This window comes from Heptranchias perlo, chromosome 8 (genome assembly GCF_035084215.1).
Source record: "Heptranchias perlo isolate sHepPer1 chromosome 8, sHepPer1.hap1, whole genome shotgun sequence".
NCBI classification, from domain to species: domain Eukaryota; kingdom Metazoa; phylum Chordata; class Chondrichthyes; order Hexanchiformes; family Hexanchidae; genus Heptranchias; species Heptranchias perlo.
In genome coordinates, this window is record NC_090332.1 from 70,757,548 (window position 1) to 70,775,562 (window position 18,015).

An 18,015-nucleotide genomic window follows, 5' to 3' on the forward strand; every position below is an offset into this window, starting at 1 on the left:
TGGCCGGCCAGAGAAACTACACCTCCCACAATGCACCGCGCCGTCCGCGTGATCCTCGGAACGTCAAGCGCGCGCCATTATGTGCTTTTGCCTCCACCCCCGTTGATTGATTGACACGGGCTAAGGGCCAATAGCAGCGCAGTAACACGGTGAGGCGCGCAGCCGCTGCACCAATGGAAAAGTGGTAAAGGCGGGACCGTTGAGCAGACAGAGCACCTCGCAAGGAGAACGTTGGGAGTTGAGGTCAGTGGGATTGAGTTAACTTCGTTCCACGCAGACGAGTGCAGGCAGGGGAAAAGAGAGTCGTCTCTTTTAACGTTAATATTTTTCTTTTGTAGGAGGGAGCAATGTCTGACAGTCCTACTGACCTGAGTGAGTGTAATAAGGTATGAGGAGTGGTTTGAAGAGCAGTCACTTGGCTGTTTCCTGTTTGTTCAAAGCTTTTGCTGCAAGCTATGGGTTTTGGTGTAAATTGCTCCCAGTCCCAAGTGGCAACAACCTAAATATGGTGTATCTGCATGTTTCTGGGTGTGTGTGTGTTGGGTATTTTTAATGGAGAGAATCATGTGTTATTGCACTTCTGCTTTTGTTTGCAGTTCTGTTAAATAAAAAACTGGCTCTTTGTAGCAGATATGAGGAGTTGCGTTGCACAACTCCGGGTTTGAGAACTCGTTGCGGTGTTTTTAGCACTGGCGATCTGGCTGAGTTTTTGATTTATTGTTGCATTGCTTTGCAGTTCGACTCTGGATTTGTTTTCTGTCTCCATCATCTCCTCCCACCCTCTCCCCTCCCTCCACTTCCAGTTCAAAAGAAGTAACAGTAGTATTTTTTTTGAGAAAGACTTGCATTTATACAATGCCTTCCAAGACCTCAAGACACCCCAAAGCGCTTTACAGCCGATGAACTACTTTGAAATGTGGTCACTTGCAAACAATAATTTTCAATGCTCACATATTTTGAAACGACTGGGCTGTACTCATTTGAATGGAGTGCAGCTAAGCTCAATTTTCTTGACTTTTCCCTTTGCTATGGCTTGTAACTAAAATACAGTAAAGAAGCATTGTTCACTTCTGATTTGTAAACCCAGAAATAAGTCCCTTTTGTGTCAATGAGCATTTAGGTATATTTGTGACCTTAATACTACTTCAGTATGTGATTTTTGTAGTCTAAAATGCTTTATATAATGTAGTTATATTACTTTCAAATGTACTAGTATTAACACTTCACTCTGCATTTACTGTAGTGTCAGTATGATGTAGTTTTGCTGCAGCAATAGTGTAAAAATGCAGCCTGAATCCAGAGTCTCAGTTGCTATGACTTCAGAGACAGTTTGGGGCCTTAACATGGGGCTTACATGACACTACACCAGTTTAGTGTTTGTGCAGAGCAAAAAATGCTTTGCACCAATCCTAAACTTGGAGTGTATATGAACTATTAGTTTAATTTCTTAAATATATCTCAAATTTCCCAGTTTTAAAAGTATGTGCAGTTAATTTTAAGATTATTTCTCTACTTTAAGATAATTGGCTAAAGAACTGAAGGCAGTTGAGAATTTCTTTTTACACATTGAGTAGTTACAATCTAAAATGCACTACCTGAAAGGGTGGTGGAAGCAGATTCAATAGGGAATTGGATAGACACTTGAAACAGGAAAATTTTGCAGGGCTATGGGGAAAGAATGCAGGAGTGAAATTAATTGGATAGCCCTTTCAAAGAGCCAATATGGACATGATGGGCTGAATGGCTGTCTTCTGTGCTGTAAGATTCTATGATTCTTGAGGGAGTGTTTTTCCTCCATTCTTTTTCTCTTTTGCCTTATTCTCCCCCAGCCCCCAAAATTACCCTTGCTCATGAATGAACATACGGATTAAGAGCAGGAGTAGGCCATTCGGCCCCTCGAGCCTGCTCTGCCATTTGATAAGATCGTGGCTGATCGGATTATGACCTCAACCCTACTTTCCCGTCTACCTACTATAACCTTTGACTCCCTTGTTAATCAGGAATCTATCTAACTCGGTCTTAAAAATATTCAATGACCCTGCCTCCACCGCTTTCTGGGGAAGGGAGTTCCACAGACTCATGACCCTCGGAGAAAAAAATTCTTCTCATCTCCGTCTTAAATGGGAGGCACCTTATTTTTAAACTGTGTCCGCTAGTTCTAGTGTCTCCCACAAGGGGAAACATCCTCTCAGCATCTACCCCTTCAAGTCCCCTCAGGATCTTATATGTTTCAATAAGATCACCTCTCATTCTTCTAAACTCCAATGTATACAGGCCCAACTTGTCCAACCTTTCCTCATAAGATAACCCCCTCATCCCAGGAATCAGTCGAGTGAATGTTCTCTGAACCACCTCTAAAGCAATTATGTCCTTTCTTAAATGAGACCAAAACTGCAAACAGTATTCTAGATGTGGTCTCACCAATGCCTGTACAACTGTAGCAAAACATCTCTACTTTTCTAGTCCATTCCCCTTGCAATAAATGACAACATTCAATTTGCCTTTCTAATCACTTGCTGTACCTGCATACTAAGTTTTTGTGATTCATGTACTAGGATACCCAAATCCCCCTCTAATCTCTACAGATAATATACTGCTTTTCTATTCCTCCTGCCAAAGTGGACAAATTCACATTTTCCCATATTATATTCCATCTGCCAAATGTTTGCCCACTCACAAACTATTTATATCCCTTTGCAGACTTCTTATGTCCTCTTCACAACTTACTTTCCTACCTACCTTTTGTGTCATCAGCAAATTTAGCAACCACACATTCGGTCCCTTCATCCAAGTCATTGATATAGATTGTAAATAGTTGTGGCCCCAGCACTGATCCCTGTGGCGCTCCACTCGTTACATCTTGCCAACCTGAAAATGACCCATTTATGCCTACCCTCTGTTTCCTGTTAGCTAACCAATCCTTTATCCATGCTAATATGTTACCCTCTACACCATGAGCTCTTATTTTGTGTAGTAGCCTTTGATGTGGCACCTTGTCAAAAGCCTTCTGGAAATCCAAGTACACCACATCCACAGGATCCCCTTTATCCATGTTGCTTGTTACTTCCTCAAAGAACTCTAATAAATTAGTCAAACACGATTTCCCTTTCACAAAGCCGTGTTGACTCTGCCTGATTGCATTGAGATTTTCTAAGTGCCCTGCTATAACCTCCTTAATAGATTCTAGCATTTTCCGTATGACCGATGTTAAGCTAACTGGCCTGTAGTTTCCTGCTTTCAGTCTCCCTCCTTTCTTGAATAGAAGAGTTACATTTGCTATTTTCCAATCTGATGGGACCTTTCCAGAATCTGGGGAATTTTGGAAAATTAACATCAATACATCTACTATCTCTGCAGTCACTTCTTTTAAGACCCTAGGATGAAGTCTGTCAGGACCTGGAGATTTGTTAGCTTTTAGTTCTAATAACTTTTTCGGAACCCTTTCCCTGGTGATTTGTAAATGTTTTAAGTTTCTCCTCCCTTTCACCCATTGATTCATAACTATTTCTGGCATGTTATTTGTATCCTCTACAGTGAAGACGGACGCAAAATATTTGTTCAATTCATCTGCCATTTTTTTTATTCGTTCATGGGATGTGGGCATTGCTGGCAAGGCCAGCATTTATTGCCCATCCCTAATTGCCCTTGAGAAGCTGGTGGTGAGCCGCCTTCTAGAACCACTGCAGTCCATGTGGTGAAGGTTCTCCCACAATGCTGTTGGGTAGGGAGTTCCAGGAATTTTTCCCAGTGACGATGAAGGAACGGCGATATATTTCCAAGTCGGGATGGTGTGTGACTTGGAGGGGAATGTGCAGGTGGTGATGTTCCCATGTGTCTGCTGCCCTTGTCCTTCTAGGTGGTAGAGGTCACTGGTTTGGGAGGTGCTGTCGAAGAAGCCTTAGCGAGTTGCTGCAGTGCATCCTGCAGATGGTACACACTGCAGCCACGGTGCGCTGGTGGTGAAGGGAGTGAACGTTTAGGGTGGTGGATAGGGTGCCAGTCATGTGGGCTGCCTTGTCCTAGATGGTGTCGCGCTTCTTGAATATTGTTGGAGCTGCACTCATCCAGGCAAGAGGAGAGTATTCCATCACACCCCAGACTTGTTCTTGCAGATGGTGGAAAGGCTTTCGGGAGTCAGGAGGTGAGTCACTCGCCGCAGAATACCCAGCCTCTGACCTGCTCTTGTAGCCACAGTATTTATGTGGCTGGTCCAGTTAAGTTTCTGGTCAATGGTGATGCCCAGGATATTGATGGTGGGAGGTTCGGCAATGGTAATATCATCGAATGTCAGAGGGCGGTGGTTAGACACTCTCTTGTTGGGGATGGTCATTGCCTGGCACTTTTCTGGCGCGAATGTTACTTGCCACTTATCAGCCCGAGCCTGGATGTTGTCCAGGTCTTGCTGTGTGCAGGCACGGACTGCTTCATTATATGAGGGGTTGCGAATGGAACTGAACACTGTGCAATCATCAGCGAACATCCCCATTTCTGACCTTATGATGGAGGGAAGGTCATTGATGAAGCAGCTGAAGATGGTTGGGCCTAGGACACTGCCCTGAGGCTGGATGCAGTATATTTGGATTTCCAAAAGGCATTCGATAAGGTGCCACGTAAAAAAAATTACTGCACAAGAAAAGAGCTCATGGTGTTGGGGGTAATATATTGGCATGGATAGAGGATTGGCTAACTAACAGAAAACAAAGAGTAGGGATAAAAGGGTCATTTTCAAAATGGCAATCTGTAACTAGTGGGGTGCTGCAGGGCTCCGTGCTGGGGCCTCAACTATTTACAATATATATCAGTGACTTGGATGAAGGAACAGAGTGTCTTGTGGCCAAATTTGCTGCTGGTACAAAGATAGGTTGAAAAGCAAGTTGCGATGAGGACACAAAGTGTCTGCAAAGGGATATTGACGGGTTAAGTGAATGGGCAAAAATTTGGCAGTTGGAATATACTGTAGGAAAATGTGAAGTCATCCACTTTGGGAGGAAAAATAAAAAAGCAAAATATTATTTGAATGGAGAAATACTACAAACTGCTGTGGTACAGAGGGATCTGGGTGTCCTCGTACATGAAACACAAAAAGACAACATACAGGTGCAGCAGGTAATCCGGAAGGCAAACGGAATATTGGCCTTTATTTCTAGGGGGATGGAGTATAAAAGCAGGGAAGTCATGCTACAGGGTGCTGGTGGGAGCACACCTGGAGTACTGCGTACAGTTCTGGTGCCCTTATTTGAGGAAGGAGATACTTGCATTGGAGGCAGTTCAGAGAAGGTTCACTAGGTTGATTCCGGGTATGGAAGGGTTGTCTTATGAGGAAAGATTGAACAGGTTGGATATATACTTAGTGGAGTTTAGAAGAATGAGAGGAGATCTTATTAAAACGTACAAAGATTCTGAGGGGACTCGATAGGGTAGATGCTGAGAGGATGTTGCCCCTCATGGGCGAATCTAAAGCTGGGGTCATAGTTTCAGAATAAGGGGTTGCCCGTTTAAGACAGAAATGAGGAGGAATTTCTTCTCCCAGAGCGTCGTGAATCTTTGGAATTCTCTACCCCAAAAAGCTGTGGAGGCTGAGTCATTGAATACATTCAAGGCTGAGTTAGACAAATTTTTGATCAGCAAGGGAGTCAAAGGATATGGAGAAAAGGCGGGAAAGTGGAGTTGAGGTAAAAATCAGATCAGCCATGATCTCATTGAATGGCGGAGCAGGCTCGAGGGGCTGATTGGCGTACTCCTGCTCCTATCTCTTATGGTCTTATTATTCCTGCAGCAATGTCCTGGGGCTGAGATGATTGGCCTCCAACAATCACTACCATCTTCCTTTGTGCTAGGTATGGCTCTAGCCACTGGAGAGTTTTCCCCCGATTCCCATTGACTTCAATTTTACTAGGTCTCTTTGGTGCCACACTCGGTCAAATGCTGCCTTGATGTCAAGGGCAGTCACTCTCTCCTTACCTCCTGGAATTCAGCTCTTTTGTCCATGTTTGGACCAAGGCTGTAATGAGGTCTGGAGCCGAGTGGTCCTGGCAGAACCCAAACTGAGCATCAGTGAGCAGCTTATTGGTGAGTAAGTGACGTCTGATGGCATTGTCGACGACATCTTCCATCACTTTGCTGATGATTGAGAGTAGACTGCTGGGGCGGTAATTGGCCGGATTGGATTTGTCCTGCGTTTTGTGGACAGGACATACCTGGGCAATTTTCCACATTGTTGGGTAGAAGCCAATGTTGTATCTGTACTGGAACAGTTTGGCTAGAGGCGCGGCTACTTCTGAAGCACAAGCCTTCAGCACTACAGCCGGGATGTTGTCGGGGCCCATAGCCTTTGCTGTATCCAGTGCACTCAGCCGTTTCTTGATATCACGTGGAGTGAATCGAATTGGCTGAAGACTAGCTTCTGTGATGATGGGGATATCGGGAGGAGGCCGAGATGGATCATCCACTCGGCACTTCTGGCTGAAGATGGTTGCAAATGCTTCAGCCTTGTCTTTTGCACTCACGTATTGGACACTGCCATCATTGAGAATGGGGATGTTTACAGAGCCTCCTCCTCCCGTTAGTTGTTTAATCGTCCACCACCATTCACGACTGGGTGTGGCGGGACTGCAGAACTTTGATCTGATCCGTTGGTTGTGGAATCGCTTAGCTCTGTCTATAGCATGTTGCTTCTGCTGTTTAGCATTCATGTAGTCCTGTGTTGTAGCTTCACCAGGTTGGCATCTCATTATTAGATATGCCTGGTGCTGTTCCAGGCATGCTCTTCTACACTCCTCATTGAACCAGGGTTAATCCCCTGGCTTGTTGGTAATGGTAGAGTGAGGAATATGCCGGGCCATGAGGTTATAGATTGTGCTGGAATACAATTCTGCTGCTGCTGATGGCCCACAGCGCCTCATGGATGTCCAGTTTTGAGCTGCTAGATCTGTTCTGAATCTATCCCGGTTCCTTATTCTCCATTATTAATTCCCCAGACTCTCTAGAGGACCAACACTCACTTTACTTACTCTTTTCCTTTATAAATACCTGTAGAAACTCTTACTATCTGTTTATATTTCTAGTTAGCTTTCTCTCGTACTCTAATTTCTCCCTCATTATTCTTTCAGTCATTCTTTGCTGTTTTTAATATTCTGTCCAATCTTCTGACCTGCCACTAATCTTCATGGAATTGTATGCTTTTTCTTTCAATTTGATACTATCTTTAACTTCCTTAGTTAGCCACGGATGGTCCGTCCTTCCCTTAGAGTCTTTCTTTCTCACTGGAATGTATCTTTGCTAAGTGTTCTGAAATATCTCATTAGAGATGCAGTGGCAGACATTTATTGACCTATCCCTTAACCTAAGTTCCCAGTTCACTTTATCCAGCTCTGTCTTCATGCCCTCGTAATTGCCCTTATTTAAGTTTAAAACACTAGTTTTGGACCTACTCTTCTCTCCCTCAAACTGAATGCAAAATTCAATCAAATTGTGATCACTGCTACCTAGAGGCTTCTCTACAATGAGGTCAGTCAATAATCCTGTCTCATTACACATTACCAGATCTAGAATCCCCTGTTGTCTGACTCTAGAACGGGCTGCTCTAAGAAACTGTCCCGAAAGCACTCTTTGAACTCATCTTCCAGGCTACCTTTGCCAATCAGATTCTTCCAATTTATATGTAGATTTAAAATCACCCATGATTATCGCTGTTCCTTTCTCACAAGCCCCCATTATTTCTTCCTAAATACCCTGTCCTACAGTGTGGTTACTCTTAAGGGGCTTATAAACTACTCCCACAAGTGACTTCTTGCCATTACTATTTCTTGTCTCTACCCAAACTGATTCTACATCTTTGTCTTTAGATCTTAGGTAATTTCTCTCCCTATTATACTCATGTCATCCTTAATTAACAGCGCTACCCTTCCACCTTTTCCTAGCTTCCTGTCCTTCTGAAATGTCAAGTACCCTTGAATATTCAGGTTCCAGCCATGTCCCTGTAATGGCTATCAGATCGTAGATATTTATTTCTATTTGAGCTGTCAATTCATTCATTTTGTTACAAATGCTACGTTACTGTTAATGAATTATACTAGTTCTGAGAAGTATCCAAGCTAAATGTCAGCTTGGCTCAGTTGGTGACATACTCTCTGAATCAGAAGGCTGTAGGTTCAAATCTGCATGATCTAGGTTGACAGTTCAGCACAGTAGTGAGGGAGTGCTGCATTGTGAGATGCCATCTTTTGGATAAGATGTTAAACCAAGACCCTGTCTGCCTGTTCAGGTGGATATTTTTTTAAAAAAAACCTCTGGCCCTGTTTGAAGAGGTGCCAGGAGTTCACTCCGTGTCCTGGTCGATCCTTATTCATCACCACCAAAAACAGATTAACTGGTCATTAATTGATTCATTTGCTGTTTGTGGGGCCTTGCTGTGTATAAATTGGTTGCTGTGTTTGCCTGAAGGCCAATCGTGACTAGACTTCAAAAGTAATTCACTGGTTGTAACATGCTTTGGGACATCCTGAGGATGTGATGAGTTGCTATAAAAATACAAATTCATTCTGTTTACAAAGTGAACTTGTGGATCCTAAAACAGCCTCAAGTGGAACTAGCTTGGTGTAGTTGATTATTCTGAATCCTTCTGCAACATGTTTTTTTTAAAAAAGCTTTTAAACCAAAGTTTTTTAAGTTTAGATTTTAGTTTCTAGTCTCCTGCATTAAAAAAAACTCTGTGGATTTGTTAATGCAACTTTCAGCCATCATCAGTTCAGTGCATACCTGGGAGCTTGACCATGTGATAAAACTCTGAAATATGAAAGCATATTAGTGTTATTGCTGTGGACTAATAAAGGGACGAATAATGTTATAATTAAAACTAAATCCATCTTTTATGCGGTCCCCACCACTTTTAAAACTGACAGCCGTTTATATAGGCTAAAGCGTGATAACCATTAGAGCCATTTGCTTTAGCATCTAAAGTCCTCTTTATTTCGGGCAGAAACAGCTGCTTACTCACCTGTGATACTGTATGAGTGAAGTACTCATGAAAAACTGATGTGCGTTTTAAAAAAAAATCTATATATTTCACACAAATAGTGCTTCATGCGCTGTAATCTCAGCAGCTGAAATGTTTCTGTCCTGATTAGGTATTTGGGTTGTTTAAATGGTTGTTCAGTGAAGGAGTTATCTAATGCTTAGACTGAGGCACGTCAACAGATGAAATCACCAAGTGCCGGCCTCGGTCTGTGGGACTCCTAATAATTCCCACCTGCACTTGACAGTGTGGAGATGAGTTCTGCCTTTGAGAGGAGTCCAACTTGAGGTTGCATTTACATTGCAACTGTGGCATTAGTGTGAGACCATTTCACTTTGTATCAAAGCTGTAGAACAAACCCAGTCAGGGTACCATCTGACCCAAGAGCAAATCCCTTGGAAGAAGTGAGATCCCTTGGTGGTAGGATCATTGGGAATTGTACAAGAAACCTGTTCAAATGAGTAATGTATTATTGCTAGTGTGTTTTATGTGGTTGCTCTGCTACTGAGGGTGTCGTTAACGACATGTAATGTGCAGAGTGGAGCATTAAAAGCAACTGGTGCTTTGCAGCAAGTGACATGGTCTTGCGAGTGTGTTTTATGCAGCTTCTCTTGTTAGTGAGGGAACCATAAATAATACGCATTGACTAAACCTCCTAACAAGCTCAAAACGAGAGAACTTTCATTTATGTAGCGCCTTTCATGATCTTTGGGCATCCCAAAGCGCGCTACAGGCAATTAAGTACTTTTGAAGTATAGGAAACGCGGCAGCCAATTTGCACGCCAAGTGATCATAAACAGCAATGAGATAATGACCAGATGATCTGTTTCAGTGATGTTGGTTGAGGGACAAATATTGGCCAGGATACCAGGGAGAGCTCCTCTGCTCTTCTCCGAAATAGTGCCATGGGATATTTTGCATCCACCTGAGGGGCCTCGGTTTAACGTCTCATCCGAAAGGCGGTGTCTCTGACAGAGCAGCACTCCCTCAGTACTGCAGGGTGTCAGCCTAGATTTTGTGCTCGTATTATAAGCCAACTTTAGAATGCCGCTCTCTCATCCATCTCAACTGAAAAGAATCTTGAAATTTTTTTTTATTATCAAGAAACATCTAAATTCTTTCCATTTTTCTACAGTACACTGTGATTTTACTCTTAATTTAAGGTTTACATTGAATCCAACATTCTTGTAGCACTACCCTGTTACACCGGCCATTGCATATAACAGGCAAACCGCGTTAGCACAAACACGCCTGCTGTATGTGGTTGGGGTGGCGGGGGGTATAATGGGGTAGTGCTCACTGAATCCAACATTCTTAGAAAACATTATATTAAGAGTAAAATCATTAAAAGTGCACTGCAAAAACTTAAAATGTAAACCAAAGATAATTGCCATATAAAAACCCAAAAATGCTGGAAACACTCAGCAGGCTTGGCAGCATCTGTGGAGAGAGAAACTGAGTTAATATTTCAGGTTGATGACCTTTCATCAGAACTGGAAATTCTTAGCGATGAACAGCTTTTAAACAAGTACAGAGCCAGGGGGAAAAGTGTGTGTGTGCATGTGAGGAAAGAACAAAAGGTCTGTGATAGGGTGGAGAACATAAGTGATGTCAGATTATACAGCAATTATTTCATGTTCTAATTATAAAGCCTCATAGAAAATAGGAGCAGAGTAGGCCATTCGGCCCTTCGAGCCTGCTCCGCCATTCAGTATGATCATGGCTGATTCTCTATTGCAATACCATATTCCCGCTCTCTCCCCATACCCAGCCAGAAGTGCCGAGTGGATGATCCATCTCGGCCTCCTCCCGATATCCCCACCATCACAGAAGCCAGTCTTCAGCCAATTCGATTCACTCCACGTGATATCAAGAAACGGCTGAGTGCACTGGATACAGCAAAGGCTATGGGGCCCCGACAACATCCTAGCTGTAGTGCTGAAGACTTGTGCTCCAGAACTAGCTGCGCCTCTAGCCAAGCTGTTCCAGTACAGCTACAACACTGGCATCTACCCGACAATGTGGAAAATTGCCAGGTATGTCCTGTCCACAAAAAGCAAGACAAATCCAATCCGGCCAATTACCACTCCATCAGTCTACTCTCAATCATCAGCAAAGTGATGGAAGGTGCCGTCGACAGTGCTATCAAGGGGCACTTACCAATAACCTGCTCACCGATGCTCAGTTTGGGTTCTGCCAGGACCACTCTGCTCCAGACCTCATTACACCCTTGGTCCAAACATGGACAAAAGAGCTGAATTCCAGAGGTGAGATGAGAGAGACTGCCCTTGACATCAAGGCAGCATTTGACTGAGTGTGGCACCAAGGAGCCCTGGTAAAATTGAAGTCAGTGGGAATCGGGGGGGGGGGGAGAAACTCTCCCGTGGCTGGAGTCATACCTAGCACAAAAGAAGATGGTCGTGGTTGTTGGAGGCCAATCATCTCAGCCCCAGGACATTGCAGGAGTTCCTCAGGGCAGCCCAACCATCTTCAGCTGCTTCATCAATGATCTTCCCTCCATCATAAGGTCAGAAAAGGGGATGTTTGCTGATGATTGCACAGTGTTCAGTTCCATTTACAACCCCTCAGATAATGAAGCAGTCCGTGCCCGCATTCAACAAGACCTGGACAACATCCAGACTTGGACTGATAAGTGGCAAGTAACATTCGTGCCAGGCAATGACCATCTCCAACGAGAGAGTCTAACCACCTCCCCTTGACATTCAACGGCATTATCATTGCCGAATCCCCCACCATCAACATCCTGGAGGTTACCATTGACCAGAAACTTAACTGGACCAGCCATATAAATACTGTGGCTACAAGAGCAGGTCAGAGGCTTGGTATTTTGCGGCGAGTGACTCACCTCCTGACTCCCCAAAGCCGTTCCACCATCTACAAGGCACAAGTCAGGAGTGTGATGGAATACTCTCCACTTGCCTGGATGAGTGCAGCTCCAACAATACTCAAGAAGCTCGACACCATCCAAGATAAAGCAGCCTGCTTGATTGGTACCCCATCCACCACCCTCAACATTCACTCCCTTCACCACCGATGCACTGTGGCTGCAGTGTGTGCCATCCACAGGATGCACTGGAGCAATTCGCTAAGGCTTCTTCGACAGCACCTACCAAACCCGTGACCTCTACCACCTAGAAGGACAAGGGCAGCAGGCACATGGGAACACCACCACCTGCACATTCCCCTCCAAGTCACACACCATCCTGACTTGGAAATATATCGCCGTTCCTTCATCATCGCAGGGTCAAAATCCTGGAACTCCCTTCCTAACAGCACTGTGGGAGAACCTTTACCACACGGACTGCAGCAGTTCAAGAAGGCTGCTCACCACCACCTTCTCTAGGGCAATTAGGGATGGGCAATAAATGCTAGCCTCGCCAGCGACGCCCACATCCCGTGAATGAATAAAAAAAAACCCTTGATGCCTTTTGTGTCTAGAAATCTATCGAGCTCCTTCTTAAATATATTCAGTGACTTGGCCTGCACAGCCTTCTGTGGTAGAGAATTCCACAGGTTCACCGCTGCCTGAATGAAGAAATTTCTCCTCATCTCAGTCCTAAATGTCCTGCCCCGTACCCTGAGACTGTGACCCCTCGTTCTGGACCCCCCCCCCCCCCCCCCCAGCCAGGGGAAACATCCTCCCTGCATCCAGTCTGTCAGAATTTTATGTTTCAATGAGATCCCCTCATTCTTCTAAACTCGAGTGAATACAGGCCGAGTCTCTCCTCATACGACAGTCCTGCCATCCCAGGAATCTGTCTGGTGAACCTTCGCTGACCTTCCTCTATGGCAAGTATATGCTTCCTTAGGTAAGGAGACCAAAACTACACACAATACTCCAGGTGTGGTCTCACCAAGGCCATGTATAACTGCAGTAAGACATCCTTGCTCCTGTACTCAAATCCTCTTGCAATGAAGGCCAACATACCATTTGCCTTCCTAACTGCTTGCTGTACCTGCATGTTTGCTTTCAGTGACTGGTGTACGAGGACACCCAGGTCCCTTTCGTACATCAACATTCCCCAATCTATCACCATTTAAATAATACTCTGCCTTTGTTTTTCCTGCTGAAGTAGATAACTTCACATTTATCCACATTATACTGCATCTGCCATGTATTTGCCCACTCACTCAACTTATCTAAATCACCTTGAAGCCTCTTTGCATCCTCCTTACAACTCACAATCCCACCTTGTTTTGTGTCGTCAGCAAACTTGGAAATATTACATTTGGTTCCCTCATCCAAATCATTGATATGTATTGTGACCAGCTGCTGCCCAAGCACTGATCCCTGCAGTACCCCACAAGTTACTGACCGCCACCCCGAAAAAGATCCATTTATTCCTACTCTCTGTTTCCTGTCAGTCAATTTTCAATCCATGCCACTATATTACCACTAATCCCATGTTCTTTAATTTTGCACACTAACCTCTTATGTGGGACTTTATCAAAGGCCTTCTGAAAATCCAAATAAACCACATCCACTGGTTCTCCCTTATCTATTCTACCAGTTACATCCTCACAAAAACTCCAGTAGGTATGTCAAACATGATTTCCCTTTCATAAATCCATGTTGACTTTGTCTAATCCCGTTGATATTTTCCAAGTGTCCTGTTATCACATCCTTTATAATAGACTCTAGCATTTTCCCTACTACTGAAATTAGGCTAACCGGTCTGTAGTTCCCTGTTTTCTCTTTTTTTTAAATAGTGGGGTTGCATTTGCCACCCTCCGATCTGCAGGAACTATTCCATAATCTATAGAAGTTTGGAAGATGACAACTAATGCATCCACTATTTCCATGGCTACCTCTTTTTGTACTCTGGGATGCAGATTATCAGGTCCTGGGGATTTATTGGCTTTCAGTCCCATTAATTTCTCCAGCACTCTTTACTAATACTAATTTCCTTTAATTCCTCCTTCTCACTAGTCCCTTAGTTCCCTAGCATTTCTGGGAAGTTATTTGGTTCTGTCTTCACAGAAGAGGACACAAAGTATTTGTTCAATTGCTCTGCCATTTCCCTGTTCCCCATTATAAATTCTTCCGTTTGACTGTAAGGGACCTACATTTGTCTTCACTAATCTTTTTCTTTTTACATACTTGTAGAAGCTTTTACAGTCCGCTTTTATGTTCCTTGCAAGTTTACTCTCATACTCTATTTTTCCCCTCGTAATCAATCTCTTGGTCCTTTTTTGCTGAATTCTAAACTGCTCCCAATCCTCAGGCTTGCTACTTTTTCTGGCAACTTTATATGACTCCTCTTTGGATCTAATACTATCCTTAATTTCTTTTGTTAACCATGGTTGGGCTGCATTTCCTTTTGTGTTTTTGCACCAGAAAGGAACTTATAATTGTTGCAATTCATGCATTTGTTCCTTAAATGTTAGCCATTGCCTATCCACCCTCATGCCTTTTAATGAAGCTTCCCAATCTATCATAACCAACTCACTCCTCATACCTTCATAGTTTCCTTTGTTTAGATTTAGGACCCTAGTTTCGGATTGGACTACATCACTTTCCATCTTAATGAAGAATTCTACCCTGTTATGGTCACTCTTCCCTAAAGGACCCCACACAACAAGATTATTAATTAACCCCTTCTCCTTGCATAATACCCAATCTAGGATAGCCTGTTCTCTGGTTGGCTCCTTAATGTACTGGTCTAAAAAACCATCCCTTACACACTCCAGGAATTCATCCTCCACAGTATTATTGCTAATTTGGTTTGACCAGTCTATATACAGATTAAAGTCACCTATGATTACTGTAGTACCCTTGTTACACGCATCTCTAATTTCCTGTTTGATCCTATCCCCTATATCACCACTGCTGTTTGGAGGCCTATAGACAACTCCCGCCAATGTTTTCTGCCCCATGGTGCTTCTTAACTCCACCCAGACTGATTCTGAGCCAATATCTTTTCTCACTATTGCTCTGGCTTCATCCTTTACTAACAACACCACCCCACCTCCTTTTTCCTTTTTGCCTGTCCTTCCTAAATATCGAATACCCTTGGATATTCAGCTCCCAGCCTTGATCACCATGCAGCCATGTCTCCGTAATCACAATTATATCATTTCCGTTTACATCTATTTGCGCTGTTAATTTATCTACCTTATTACGAATGCTTTGTGCATTCAGATACAGTGCCTTTAGATTTGTCTTTTTAACATTTTTAGACATCTTAACCTTTTTTTGTACTGTGGCCCTATTTGTCTTATTTTGTCTCCTGGTTGTGGAGCAAAGACTTGGGTCTTGGGGATAAAGAGAAGTGGGGGGGATAGTAGGTGGTGTAACTAGCTGAGGATCTTTTTGGACGGGTGAGACGGGAAAAGCAATCCGCAAAGACGTATTGGGGGCAAAAAAAACTACTACTTGAATTCCATCAGGTATTTTTTTTCTTAAAATCTAAAGCTGGATTTTTTTTTTAATGTTGCTTAAAGGTGTACCTTATTTGTATGTCAGTTAAGAGGAAGTATGTTGGCAATGGAGGGTGTGGTACATTTTCCAATTCAGACACTGTGTTTTCAAGATGTGCTCGCAGGTCCAGTACTGTAAGACAAGAAGCAGAGTGAACCTCCCTGCCCCAACAATGTGTCCAACTTCAGAAAAGCTTCTCCTGCTCAAGTGTGATGTTTCTGTTTTGCACACCATCCACCCTAGTAGTTTCTTGAATTGAGATGAGGCTTTGTATCTACTGGGCAATGACCCTCTTATTTTAATGTAGATTTAATTGGACCTCTTGAAGGTACTTTCTATATTTTCTTTAGACTTGAGCACATAATCCAGACCAGCACGCCAGTGCTGCACTGTCAGAGGTGCCGCCTTTCAGATAAGACGTTAAATCGAGGCCCCGTCTGTCCTCTCGTGGCGTAAAAGATCCCATGCCACTATTCGAAAAGAGCAGAAGAGTTCTTCCTGGTGTCCTGGCTGATATTTATTCCTAAGCCAACATGACTAAAATAGATTATCTGGTCATTATCACATTGTTGTTTGTGGGTCCTTGCTGTGCGCAAATTAGCTGCCACGTTTCCTACATTACAACAGTGACTACACTTTAAAATTACTTCAGTGGTGGTAAAACGCTTTGGGACGTCCTGAGGTCATGAAAGGCACTATATTATTGCAAACCATTTTCTTTTTGCCTTTTTGTTTTAAATAGTAAAAATCTCAGCTGTTCCAGTCTCAGGCTTGTTGAAGACATGATGAGTCCACTGCATTTGTTGCATCATGTACAGATTGGGTAGCGGGTCTTGCTATGGTGGGGATGTAGTTGTAGTGGTCATCCTATTCACAAGCAAAATGGTGGCCCTGGTAGAGTAGTTGGAGTGTGACTTTACTTGAGAATTATATGTAATTACAATCCTGATATTGAATACTCTACCATGAGCAATACCAAATTAAAGGGGAGGGGAAAGGAGGAGTACTATGTCCCCTCTCTCTCCATTGCTGAAGAGAATATTTTTCATTGTGGAATATAGTGGTGTTTGTACTTTTTTTACAATGGGTGGTGTATTGTTTCAGCAAGTTAACCTTTAGCCTTGTGCCTTGCTGAATAAATCAGGTCCCCTGTTAGTGAAACAAAGGCTGTAATGTGTTCTGAAGGCCAAGAAGCTGGCCTGTTTAATGTGAGTGGTGTCCTATTCTATAGCAGGGACCGTTTGAAAAATGGGGATCTGCTAGTCCAAGAAGGTGGTACAAATTGGTACATGTTGAATCTCAGGGTTTGCTTAGTTTGGGTGAGTTTTGCTGTTCACGTGCCAGGCTGCTAGGTTGACTCAACTGGGGTGGGAAAAAGAACTGGTTTGTGACAAAAATTGGAGTTTCTGTCCTTTGTTTTTATAGTTTCAAGAAGCCTAGTGCAGATATAAAATAGTGGATGGGATACCAAACAGGGTTGCTGTTCAGAAACCTGTTGATAAAGGATTCCCTTTGGTAGCGGGGAGAATATTTAAAACTTTAATAGGTTCGGCTTTTGACCGGATGGATATCTCCAGTTGTGGCAATGTATGAAAATAGTCCGTAAGAGGGGAAATAAACAGCTGTTGTAGGCCATCAGCTACCCACGGATGAAGACTGATACTGCTTCAATTTAAATGGATTTAAATCAGTGGTTCCTTGGGACAGATGTCCTAGCTGTGGTAATTTAGTCATCAATTCTGATGAGAATGCAAGCAAACGCCCTCGGTACTTGAGGTTCGCAAATTCTACGTGTAATGTTTTATTCCAAAGGTTACACTTGAGATTACAGATTGCTAAGGAAGAAAGACACTCAGTTGATTTGATTTATCCAAAGAAGCTTGAATCCCTTGCAATTACTGGCAATGGTACATTAACCCCCGTGACTGATTCTAGTTTTCTTTAAGTACTTGTGCTATTTAGTACTTTGCCCGTCTTTTTGATTCTGTGCGTATTTTATCTGTAAATAATCCCTTGTTCTGTGAATGGGTAACTACTACTGTCCTTGCCATTGAAGGTATCACCTCTGGGGACTAGGTACTGAAGTGGGTTTGTTCTTTCCCTTCGGTTTCTGGGTTCGAGTCCAACTGATGGGATGAAAATATTTCCCATTTCTCTGGTTGTAAGGATCCTCCATGAATTTAATTTGGTCAGTCTCAATGCAGTTTCTCACGGATTGGCATCCACTTCACAAAACTGTCCACCACTCTAAGTTTGCACTGAATTGGCCATATCACTGTGCCCACAAGGTTGGCTGGCATGACGAAGCGCAGTGGTTCTATAGGATACTCTGGCCTCACGCATCCCCCACTCCCTTCGCCATTGGCGGCTGTGTCTTCAGCTGTCCAGGCCCTAAGCTCTGGAATTCCTTCCCCAAACCTCTGACACTCCTTAAAACCTACCTCCACCGTCCTAAAATATCCTTATGTGGCTCGGTGCCAGTTTGTTTGATTGCCTGTTCCTGTGCTGTACATTCTATGTAATATGTAATTGTCTATGATTTAGAGGATATTTAACATTG

At 43.4% G+C, this 18,015-nt stretch overlaps 1 protein-coding gene across 2 annotated transcripts in view; it reads left to right on the top strand.

The window, feature by feature from the left end:
* Positions 1 to 194: 194 nt before the first annotated feature.
* The window catches only part of snx5 (sorting nexin 5), a 46,709-nt gene continuing 28,888 nt past the window's right edge, over positions 195 to 18,015 (top strand). Inside the window, exons 1-2 of one of the 2 annotated variants that reach the window (XM_067989251.1) lie at positions 195 to 243; positions 339 to 386. In XM_067989251.1, the coding sequence (XP_067845352.1) occupies positions 348 to 386 (39 nt within the window). In that variant the 5' untranslated portion in view covers positions 195 to 243; positions 339 to 347. The remainder of the gene's footprint in view (positions 244 to 338; positions 387 to 18,015) is intronic. The other variant, XM_067989252.1, reaches the window with a different exon arrangement.